Below are 12783 nucleotides of genomic sequence, written 5' to 3'. Positions count from 1 at the left end.
TGGTTTATCATGCTTGAATTTAATGGTAATTTTCTTTAAGCCATTAATATTAATTCCTGCACCATCCCTTTTCTAGTTTTTCTACCCAGTTGTTACACTATGTAACAAATAATACACTTGGCTTTATACTTCTGTTACTCGCACAGTATTGTAGTAATAACAGCACAATGATTTTTCTTGGTAACCATGTTTAATAGATATTTTTTACGTCATATTTGTACTGAAAAACCAATATCATAGACTTTCTTGCATACATTCAGGATTGTATTAGAAACATTGTCATAAAATTAACAAACAAAAGCATATGTATATTTTTGCACCAGCTGAAGTAAATGGCAAGTATGCTGTACTATTCATGGCACCTTAAAAACACATGAAATACCACTGTCATCCATGTATATTATGTATAATAAGGCAGGAGGGAATGCCTTTACTGGACTGACACACAAGTAATACTCCCAGAGCAAAGCATGCTGGGAATAGGAGAGGAGCTTGTCTATGCCCAGTGGGTAGCATCTCAAGACTTGTACATTGCGATATAATGTCATTAACATGTCATCTCTAATACGGTTAAGGCTCAAGAGAAGTGAATAGTAAGTGCAGTTTTATGATATTTTATTGCACAGTTTATTAGTCTGACATCAGTTTTTCTCCTATAATTGTGCTTCGGATGATCTTTCAATACGTCAGGCTTGTGCAGTATGATGGGAGTTCAGAACAGGCCAAGCTGCTTTTTTATATTCAATTGTTTCCATGAAGGTAACGCAGAAAATTCTCCTCGGGTCATCCCAAAAGTGGCAATAAAATCTCGGTCTGAGAGGTAGGTCTGTGATAGAAGCAGAAAGGAGCAGTCACTTTACTTTTTTAGCTTCAGGGTGTGTGTACAGTGACCGGGTAATGCTCTGGCACTAAAGTAAAGTACAATGTGCACTAATTAATTCATTTACAAAGTTACATAATCATTATAGTTGAAATAAGACATGGGTCAACCAAGAAATTAAAGGGATGGGATAGGGAAGGGATGTAAGTGAACACAATTCTATAAAACCAAAGATCTATGTTTTATTATCAAGCTTGGGATATGAGGGTATGTTGGACAACTAAAGTAGTATTAATCCTGTATAACTTAAAAAACATCATTTAGTTTTTTTTTTAAGTCCTCACAGAGATAATTGGACACAAAACTTCAAAAGTTATAGCTCTTGGAACACAATTGGTTGTACAAATATTGTATATTTAAATGATGATAAATCCAATATATTTGGCATCATTGTATCGTACTGATCCAGAGGGGAAAAAAAAGTGCAGCAAAATTCTATTGGTAATAAGGGCTCTTTCACATTGGCGTTGTGTTTCACGTCTGTAGTTCAGTGATTTCCACGGATGCCTGACAAAGCCATCGATTTATATGGGTATTTGCAAATTGGCTATTTTCACTGACCTGGAAAAATTTTATGAAACGTCCTATTTTTTTCACTGATGCAGATCGCGGAATGCAATGAAGTCTATGGGTCCACAAAAAAACCAGATGAAACATATAATATAATATTTTCAAAGCAATGTTAAACCTTCAGGTTATTTTACGGACACAGAGACAAAGCGGAAGGAAAACGGAGACAGTACACAATGGATGTGCAACTGAAGCTGAACATCAACGGCAATGTGAAGGAGCCCTAATGGTTTGCATTCTTTTTTTAAATATACTGTACAGAAAGTGTACATAAAATCAATAGTGAATTTAAAATTTTGTGACTACAAAAAAAAAAATGTCATGGTAATAAAACAAGACCCCTTTCAGCTATAGTGATAGAACATAAAACAATTCGGGTGTGGTAGTGAGGTAGAAGGCACCAGACATATGACCTGGTTGGGCCAAAGGTTTTAGTCCGGAAGAAGGGTAAAAAATTTAACCAGAAAGGAGAGACACATGAAGCATAAAAAAATTCTAGTGGGATGAGGAATTGGGTCACTTCAGATACCTACTGGGAAGCATAAAAAAATTAGCTGTGCCAGCAGTTTTTCATCTGGCCCTGGGTATTTTTGAGCTGCTAATACCATAAATACCTCCCATTCTCTCTATCAGCTGTAGTTTGAGATATTGAGCACTTCCATCAATAAGTACAATGGAAGAACGGTATTTGGACGATGGGATACATACGATGGCTGATTACTGTTGGAGCATCCAGGGCGAATGTCCAAGAAAACCTCATCCCAGGAAATCACAGAAACAAGGTTACAGCAACCTGATGGAAAATCTCTAGTCTACAGCCACAAAATATGACATTAACCTCTTTCGGACAGCCGGCTGACTCTAGATGTCAGCGGGCGCAGCTCCGAAGTTGACGTTGCTGCAGTTTTCTGCTCCTGCAGAGACCCTTGGCAGATGTGATTTATTATCGCTTCTCCACTCCTCACAGTAGCACGATGCAGAGAGGAGCCAAGCCTGCACTGCTGCTGAGTTAGGTGGTCGCTTCCCTCTGTAACTGGGGCTCTTATAGATGCCCCAGTTACAGTGGAAAGCTTGTAAAAGAAAAAGAGTAAAGTAAAATAAAAAATTTAAAATAAAATTTTAAAAAAGTGAAACTGTCCCCGAGGGGTCTTTTATGACCTCATGGATGACATATAAAGTAAAAACACACATAAAATGTTAATATTCATAAACATGCATTTACATTTCCCCCACATAATAAAAAGAAATCCCCCGCTACACTACAAAAAACACTGCCATAGTCGCCCCATTTGCCCGAGGCTATACATATTATATATCAAAATGACAAACACAATAGGGAATTCATTAATATTGTTAATTTTCAGTTCATTAGAAAATGTTACAAAATTTGTACTATAAATGACAATAAAGACTTTTTTCCAGTTTTAACCGCAAATAAAAATGAAACAAAATCTTTACACTTATATTACGTTATAACAAGCTCCATGTGTCCCGCAAAATTTTTTAAGGTAGCACGAAAAAAATGATGGCCCTTAAACTGCTGATTTGAACATTTACTAAAAATGCCTGGTCATTAGAGCTTTTTCAGGCCGGTCACTAAGGGGTTAAAGGGGTATTCCCACGAAGACAAAATTCTTAAATTCTTTTATTCACTGTTATTAAGAAAGATACTGCATTCCACAGATATAATTCCAACCTGACTAAATCTACAAGCTACAGGCAAGATGAGTTCTTTACAGCAGGGGACTGTGTGGAACATTTACTTACCAGTCCCTGGCACGTTCTATGATCCGGATTGTCCGACTGGAATGCATTATAGCGCGATTCACTTACATTGTGTGCCCGATTTACTGCATGTGTCGCTTCCCTGATCAGGTCCGCCGGAGTTCAGCTTCTTGTTCCCAGTGTATGTAAGTGCATGTCTTGCGACACAATTTTAAAGTTAAATCCTAAGCTCAGTCCGAATCCGTCCGACACACCCCTCCATTTCTGTCGCATGAAAGCTGGAGCGATTGTGCCAAAATCCGATCGCATGTGACACAATCCCCTTCTAAATAGCTGTCATAGCCGCGCTATCTCGAAAATTTCCTAAATCCAACGATTTCGTGGATTTTGCGTTTCGTGGACCCTTAGTAAATAAGTCCCTGTGTGTTTTATAGCTCAGATGTAGCAGGGGTGAAGTGTCATTGTGTGTTATATTCATCTCAAAGATCTTATGCCAGATACTAGTAGAATGTTCAGAGGCTAAATAAAAGTGTATATAAACCCTGTACCCTGATAATCTAACCTGATTGTCGGCTCACAGCACCAGAGGGATCAAACTGGGGTACATTTACTTACCCCGAAAGTGCAATGTCCGACAATAATGCACTGTGCCACAGATTGTGTGCCCGATATCCTGCATGTGTCGCTTCCCAGGTCCGACAGAGTTCACCATCTTTTCAGTGGTGCATGTAAGTGCTTGGGTTTGCGACAAAATTTGAAAGTTAAATCCTGCGCTCATTCTGAATCAGTTGGATTGTCCGATGGCACGCCTCCCAATCTGGTTGCATAGAAGCCAGTGCAGCTGTGCCAAAAAACTATTGCATACGCCAAAACAGTAGACAACAGTCAAATACCTGTCCAAGCTGTGAAATCCCTGAAAAACGTGCAAAATCTGATGAAAGTGAGCAGCTTAGTAAATGAGCCCCAATGTGTCTGTTTAGAGAACTCTGGAATCTTACACAGACCAGTCTAGGGTGTGTGAGGAGCTAAAACAGCAGTAAAATTGTAAAGGAAGGGGGATAAAAATGTATCTTTATTGTGTAAATATCACTAGGGGATTACAATTTTAGAATTTTCTCTCCTGTGTACACCTCCTTTAATTTAGAAATTTCTTTAGCACGATATTGAATGACAATTTGTTTGAGCAGTGTAAGGTGGCAATGCCAGATCTCCAAAAGTGGAGGTGATAGGGGAACATAGGCATCATTTCTAGAATCGGGGCACCCAAACACCTAAAAACAGTTCCAACTTTTTAGGCACCAAAATGAGTGTTCTCTGGTGTTATAATTGCATATATGAAAATTCCCTCCAGTAGTTGTATTTATAGTACAGACAAAATAGATTATTTCCTCACTGTAATAAACACTGTTATGCCAAAGTTTAGAAGCTGTATGGTGGCCACATGCACATTAGCAATCTCACCTCTTTCCTGGCAGGATCTACCCCCTCCGGCAGCTCATGCTTCTGCTTTCCTTTCAATGCATCTAGTGGGTGGCATTGGAAGGTAGTGCTGGGGCTCGGTGTGCTTGGAGATACGGCCATTCCATTGACATCCTGCAAGGAGTGCTTTATTAAATGGCAGTGACCTACTGATCCACTTTTAACCCAAACCCTTCTAAAATAAAATTAATATCAAACTTTATAAGTGTTATTTCAAGTTTGCAAAGAAGGGAGCACGTATATGCTACAGCCTTTCACTACAAAATATTTCCACGTTTCCACCTACCCTGCCTGCAGTCATGACACGAAGATTACCCCATCTTCCCTGAAGATTGATTTAATCTAATAGTAATTTGATGCCTTCTCGGCATGACTGATATACTACTTGTTCACTGTCATAAACTGGATAGTGGAGCAGAGATAAAGCTAAAGTATTATAAGTATGCTGTACTCTGTCTCTGACAAAAACAGAAAAAGCTGACATTGCACCGGATGGGAGTTCTTGTATCATAAAGAAATACGACACATGTAGACCCTGTCTGCCGGCCAAATATCCCTGCAGACCCTATAACAACTTATAAAAGTGTCTGTCCTGCGGTTCGTCCGGTAGACAGGGACTTCTTGCATCATATTTCACTAGGATGCAAGGACTCCCATTTACTGCATGCTTGTGTGAAGGGGGGCTTGCTCAAGATCAATATTACAAAAGCTTGAATCATCTGTGTATGTGTGACCACTATTGGTAGAAGTACACAACATTTTTAATCATTTATTACTAAGATGATCTATATACAGCATTTTTGGTTTTTATGCTGATTTTCAATGCTGGTTATAACCCTCCCCTGACAGATACACATGCACTCTCAGCAGTGAAAAATCTTTAACGGAAAAAAACTGATGAATAATAGAGATGTGAACTGGTTCCTAAAGTAAATCTTATCTATGAACTGTGTCCAATAATAGACCATATACAAAGTCTTCTTCTTTTAAACACATATTTTCTTTACTTCAATCTCATCATGTGGCTCATACTACCAGCAGTCTTGTGAGTATGGGTCTCTGCCCGAGGTCTGAACTTCAAGTGAGTGTCTACACTATATTTACCTAATTACGCTGTTTTTGCGAATGAAAATTTTTTTTGTATAGTGACACTTTCTATGCTAACACCATGTAACAAGCCATCATTGCTATTCTGCATAAAGTCATGAAGATTACTGCAATGGGATTGTTAATAATGTATACCTGTGGATATTGAAGTAAAGAAAATATTTGTTTAAAAGAAGAAAACTTTGTATATGGTCTATTATTGGAAACATTTCATAGAAGCGTTTTGTGTGAGGCTTTGGAGATCCTCTAGTCCTGGACCAAGTAACTGTTTATTTCTTTGTCTATTGTTTTTCTGGATCCTAAAGTAAATCTGTCATCAAGATCTTACATTTTTACCTAATGACAGGTTCCCATAGTCTGTTTAATAGTAATTTAACAGTAATGTTTCCACTTACTTTTCAGAGTTGATAAAAGTTTACCTGGCTCCCTGCAGGCAAACTAGATTGAGTAACAATGTTTTCACATCTCTGCTTCCTGCTCCCTCCTCCCCCTTCCCTCATGCAGACCTGAGCTGAGATTTTCTTGCAGCCCAGGGTCAGCTCATGTCTGCATGTGGAAGGAAGCAGAAGCAGGAAGCAGAGTTGTGAGAGCAGTGTGAGCAATGCTGATGATTCAAAGCATTTTTCTGGTAGGGAGCCAGGTATAATTTTATCAACTGAGTGGAAACAGTAATGTAAAGCAGATTTGGAATTGGTATTTAAAAAAAAGGCTATGGTAACCTTATGCGGAAATGTCAAATCCTGATGACGGGTTCCTTTAAGATGGTTGTCTGCTCTTACCAAAGTTAGCAGGCTCTTCTAACATTGTTCTCATGTATATACAGTAGCCACCTGTACTGAATTGCCTGGGTGCATTGGAAATTAATACAGACATAATGTATGTATTATATCTTATGAAAACAACAATTATAATGTAATTTTAAAAAGTTTCCTATTTAAAAACACAAGTTGGTAAGCAAGAAAGAAAGATACCCTTGTAATTCTCTGTATGGCTGTGGAGTCTCCTAGCTCCTTCTTTAGCTCCTCATAAGATTTTCCATTCTATAGAGAAACAAGAGGCAAGAAGAGATTAGATCTTTCAGTCGTTATGTTATTCACACAGTTCTAACAAGGATGTGGTCAAACTGTACATGTGATATTTAAGGGATATTGTGACTACAGACACAGGAAAGGGGTTAGTGTCTAATATCTTGGCTCTGACCATGTGGACTCTCAGCAATCGGGAAGAGAGGTCCACAAGTGCCCCCTGTATCCCATTTGTAAGGAGCAGTCGTGTACATATTCACCCACCACTGCATTTAAAGGGCCCAGTTTTTTGGATAGCAAGGGTCAAAGTAATGAGAAATGTATCCCCAATTTTGTGGATAAGGTAGAATGCAATTAGTGGTATATATATTATACAACCTCGTAATAAATTCAGTGCAATACTAATTAACTATCTACAGTAATATATTACTGTGTTCACTAAGAAAGCAGTAATAATAACTATTCTTTTTCTCCCATTGCAATAATCTGTCCTCACTTATAGAGGATCTGTCATCCATATAAAAGGCACTAAGACCTGCTTACTGAAGTAAGCAGCTCCTAGTGCTACAACAGATACATAGCTAGCGTTATCGGAAACCTAACGTTGGTAAGCAGCTCTTAGTGCCTTTTATATGGATGACAGATCCTCTTTGAAGTTTGTCAATTTGGCAAAATGTATTCCAGTGCATGGTATAGGCATGTCACACAGTCTGCTAACAAGAGGTACACAACACAAAAGTAACATCACTGGCCTGAGCTCAGTTTGTAGGCCTTGAGAAAAGAAAACACTGTTGTGCAGCCATAGTAGCGCTCCTGGCTTTTACTTCCTGTATTCTGAAATCTAGTATAACAAAATAACTGACATGTAATATATAACTATATTAAATCTCACACTCCATTTCTGTGGGTCCCAAGCCAAGAACCATCCTGTAAAGTTTGGGGGCTCGTATCCCTGTTTGATGATAAGTATTGGGGTTTCCGGATCTCGGCCACTGGGATGGGTCTTTAGGTAATCCACAGCTGTTACCACTGCTTCATTCTTCTCAGTATCATTAGCCTCTTGTCCGATCCAAAGGAATATCTGAGATAGAAGAAAACGTGAATATTTTGGAGATTAACATCATTATTTCCTGTTTTTTTTTCTTAGCAGATTTCTACTCTTCAAAAACCTACATTAACTTGACCAACACACTTGCTGCCTTATTCTGCCATCAAGGGACCAATAGCAATATATTATAGAATATACAGATAATGTAATGTAAACTATTACTAGAGGATTTGTCTTGTAATCTTAGAAGACTGATGTTGTAAGGTTACTGTATGTATAAACATGATTCCAACATAAAATCCAAAGCTGAGATTTAGGCTACCCTAACACGAGCCTGCTTGGTCAGTGCAAAGAGACCTATGTGCAGGTCACTTACCAGGGACTGAGCACAGTGCAGTGTAGGGGAGTCTTTTCATAGAAAAAAATACAATAAAAGGAGTCCCTGTCTGCTGGACACTGTGAGACTCTTTCTTCTAGACCAGCTAACTATTAAAGGAGGTCAAGCTGATAGATTTTTCTACTATACTTATTACCCCCCCCCCCCCCCCTACAACTGTCCTGTTCTTATGGCATATCACTTTCCATCTGACCTGATCCCATGTGTCCAAAAGCATGACATCGGTTGGATCAAGGTCATCTTGGTTGAAATCTGTGACTTCAGTTACAACAAATCGGCCAGTCTTGTTGGAGCATTCAAAGAGTCGAGGAAGGACATCTGCTTCTACTTGCTGGAGCCTGCAATGAACATCAGACAATAACAAAATGCATTCATATTAAAATTACACCATGGTGTCTCAGTTTACATTAAAGGAAATCAAAATCAAGCATAATAAACCAGGGGCACTTACTGATGGATCCAGTGATAATCTTCTATGTAAAAACGCCATACATTGCAATACTGTAGTATTGCAGTACATGGTAGGAATGATCAGACCATCTAGGGTTAAAGTACCCTAGAGGGTCTAAAAAACAGTAAAAAAAATAAATAAAAACTAAAAATTCAAATCACTCCCCTTACCCTAGAACTGATTTTAAACTAAACAGTAAAATAACAAACATGTTAGGTATCACCGTGTCCCAAAATACCCGATCTATCAAAATATACAAAATGGTTATTCCCACCAGTGAACCCCATAATTATTAGCATCAGAAGATGACAAAACTATTTTTTTTCACACACATTGTTTTAATTTTTAAAAATGTCAAATTTGGTATCTCCATGATCATAGCCAACCAAAGAATAAAATAAGATTTTTGAAGGTGGATACTGAAAAATGAATGGAAAAACGCTACAACACGGGGGGTTAAATTACTTTAAACTTTAGACTCAGTGCAAACTTAGAATATACAATATATTGGTTAATGGCATCAATGTATTGTAACCCAGAGTAGTCCATATGGCAGGTGTGCTCTGATACATATAATTGCACCTGGGAGCATAAGGTGATTTTCCCCGTCCCGTTGGGGGGAAATGGTGCACAGTGCACAGGATACAGCCTCTGGTTGTGGGTTTGATAATAATGTGAGAAAAAGAACTGTACAATCCAGCACTGTTATGTAGAAACATTTATTTCTCCTTTATTAAATCATCATATAAAGTTCAGCATAGGCATACAGCAGTATCCACAAACAGCTAGGCATTTCTAGTACAAGGACTCTTGATCATGGCTATGATACCGCTGATGAATCTTATATGATTGAATAAAGAAGAAAGACATTTTTCTACATAAGTGCTGGATCGTACGATTCTTTTCCCCACAGTATTCTAACCTAGACCTTAATTCAAATAAAAATCTTTGTTGACCTGAAGAGAGACCCTCGCAATCTCAAGGATTTGAAACTTTCACAAGTAAGCAGTGTATTTACCGGTATATATCATGCCCAAAAAGACTAAATAATGTCATAAAAGCATAGTATTAATTTAAGTGTGCAAATATATGCAACCCCATTTAAAGGGGTTGCATTATGGTGAACTAAGGTTTGTCCTGTGATCTCGGCCTGTTAAATCTGGCCAATGCAGGTTCAGGGTCATATGTTTTAGCCCTACATTAATTCAGATGAATCTTTTTCATGGCACGTGGGTACATGGATTTGTGATGGTTCTTTTGGAGATACTAAATTAAATAATTTTCATGGCCTTATGTGCAATGTAAAATGTTATTGAGCTGAACTATGTACATGTAGAAACCCATCACAATTTTTTTAATGATGCAAGAATTGATGTACCTTGGTTGTAGAATAATACCACACAATGGTTGGGGGTAGTAAATAAAAACAATGTGATACCTCTTGTCATTAGCATATGGTGCCTTTCCCCCCAGTATCTCCCAAAACTGCACAGACTCCTGTCCTTCTGCCAAAGTCTCTTCACTGCCATCAGACAAAATAGCTGCCAACTGCTTCGCCATCTCTCGTTCATCTCCACTTGAACCCTGATACAAAAAGCAGAATAATAATAAATATATAATTATATTTTTTAGTTAAAAAAACAACTGACCATTTAAGAGTCCCTTTTTATTATGAACGGGAACAATTCCCAAATGCTATAAGCACTTATATTGCTCACCTTCCCATACCACAAGAAATACTCTGTCTGTGCCTTCAGCAGGAAGACATCATTGGAGTTAAGGGAAGAGGCGAAGGCGGGAACTTCCACGGCTTTCGTATTAGAAGGTTCTGTCCCATGAATCTGGAACAGTCTTACAGGGGGCTCGGGTTCCTCATTTCCTTTCCTGGAAGTACCACCCTGCACAGATATAACCATTAAAAAGACCAAAGTAAATGTGATAATGATAACTTTTAATATTTTAGGCTGTTACTGCTCTATGAGAAGTATTAATAAATGGGGACCATGCCTTTATAGTCTAACACTGTCCAATCTGACTAGACAATGTCAAACTTTGAACGGGTTTGTATTAAGACAGGCATTTTCACGCTGCTCTCAATGTTCCACCCAAGCACTGACACAGTTTGTGCATAATTTATTCTATGGTAGTTATACATTAAAAGGAAGCCCTTTTTCTGGCTCCTCATGTCCCCATAGAGAATAGTGTACACATTGCCAAATAGTTATTACAGTAAAACTGGCTTTTTGAAAAAAAGAAAAAGTTAGATTAAAGTTTACCTTTCTGAATGCAAATCTGTGTCCCAGTCCCATGGGAGTGGCCAGTGAGGAGTGCCCCCCCCCCCCCCCATTCAACACTCGGGAAACTGCTCTTTCATGCATCAATTTCGAATTAGATAAAAACTTCCCATGTCTCCCATGTCTTCTCCTCAATCGCTTCCCCCCTCAGGACGTCATAAACGTCTGCCCCAGTCCTCGCTGGCCACTCCCATGGGACGGAGGATACAGTCTTGTATGCAGAAAGGTAAACTTTCATCTTATTTATCTTTTTTTGTTAAAAAACAAGTTTTATTGTAAAAACTCTTTGACAATGTGTCCACTATTCTTTATGGGGACTTGGGGGAGCCAGGAAAAGAGCACCTGATGTCAGGTTCCCTTTAAGGGCATAGCTTTATGGCAGCAGATGGCTGTTGTGAACTTATATGTAAAAGATGATAAATCGGGCAAGGGTCGAAGACTCTTTTTGACAGGGGCTGGATATGTCCAACATCAGCTTATACTACTATTCCCACTAATTAAGACATGTACCAAGTGCATGTATATGGGAGAAAGGGTGGGAACATTAGCCAAATCAGCAGCATTACATTTAGATTGTTTGGTCTGTAGTATCACAATGCTAATATGTCACAATTAAGAAGTGAATGAAAACTCCTGAAAAATATAGTGAATTATTCAGGCCACATTGGGATCAGCGCACAAAGCATGGTCTTAATATATTTTAACCCCCTAAACCAGTGCCAAACTTTGAACAAAATGACACTTCTGAATTGCTGTTCTTCAGGGAAGAAGATAGTCCTCATATCATATATCACTATGGTGAAGTCTTGTCCTCTGCACTGTGATCTGCCCGTTAAATCTGGACAATGCAGGTCCATGAGGGGATTGAAAAACATCCATTTGTGCATAAATTAAGGGGGAAAATCTGTATCTTTGTCATAGTTGGCTTCATAAATGCCCCCCATTGTACTGACAGTGGAGGGCGTTGCAGCTTCATATGAATGATTATGGAAAAGAGCCTGAAGTTAAGTGTGAAAGCTCCAATGCACGTGTGAAGTGGACATAAATGGAAGCAGAAAAAGCCATTGCAGTATTCAAGACAAAGTCTAATTGAATGAAGAACACACTGGCAGGCTTACCTCAAATATGACAAGCTTTCCTTTGAATATGGCCATGAAGTGTCGTGGTTCCTTTCCCATGCAAACTCGCACTTGTACAGGTTCACCATTAAAATCCTGATCAAGCTGAACAGCCAAGTAGGCGGATGCTGCCAGCTCATCCTGTGATGCATGGCGCCCCTACAGGGAAGATTAGGTAATTGCAGAAATGAATTGTAATGTCTGTTTCATATTTTTGAAATTAAATAAATATTAGTAACCAGCTAAATATCTAATATTGTAAAATATATGTGGTGTGAAACTTACTTGCCATATATAGAGAATATAATGTGGCTTCTTATTCACGTGGTATGTATAAAGCACCAGGTAACAGTCACCACCATAAAAAAAACCATACCATTCGGGCTCCACTGGCGCCAACTCCAGATTCTCAATCCTCCAAACCTGAGAAAATATCCATGTTACTGGTGAAAAAATAACTATTCTACAAAGCACAAATCTTTCTGTTCTTGGTTTGTGTGGCAAGTGGTTTCAGAAGAGAAATGTCTCATACAGAAAGGGGCCCCATGTACTTGTAAGAAATCCTTGATATGATCTGGAACAGATAGCTGATAGGCTCACATTAGGAAAATTCCCCACTTATCCAGAAGCTTTTGTAGGTTAGTGGTAGAAAGATGTCTTCATTCATAAATGGAAGGATGTTGGCATTT

General features: G+C 38.6%; 1 protein-coding gene across 4 annotated transcripts in view; it reads right to left on the bottom strand.

Moving 5' to 3' along the window:
• Positions 1–171: 171 nt before the first annotated feature.
• The window catches only part of AVIL (advillin), a 42776-nt gene continuing 30164 nt past the window's right edge, over positions 172–12783 (bottom strand). For all 4 annotated transcript variants that reach the window (XM_072134815.1, XM_072134814.1, XM_072134816.1 and 1 more), the window contains 9 exons: positions 12380–12517; positions 12095–12253; positions 10401–10580; positions 10121–10266; positions 8425–8569; positions 7679–7867; positions 6733–6801; positions 4637–4768; positions 172–826 (listed from right to left, as the gene is read on the bottom strand). In XM_072134815.1, the coding sequence (XP_071990916.1) occupies positions 713–826; positions 4637–4768; positions 6733–6801; positions 7679–7867; positions 8425–8569; positions 10121–10266; positions 10401–10580; positions 12095–12253; positions 12380–12517 (1272 nt within the window). In that variant the 3' untranslated portion in view covers positions 172–712. The remainder of the gene's footprint in view (positions 827–4636; positions 4769–6732; positions 6802–7678; positions 7868–8424; positions 8570–10120; positions 10267–10400; positions 10581–12094; positions 12254–12379; positions 12518–12783) is intronic.

Source organism: Engystomops pustulosus, chromosome 2 (assembly GCF_040894005.1).
Source record: "Engystomops pustulosus chromosome 2, aEngPut4.maternal, whole genome shotgun sequence".
In the NCBI taxonomy this organism is placed as follows: domain Eukaryota; kingdom Metazoa; phylum Chordata; class Amphibia; order Anura; family Leptodactylidae; genus Engystomops; species Engystomops pustulosus.
This window is presented reverse-complemented; position numbering and strand designations above follow the sequence as displayed.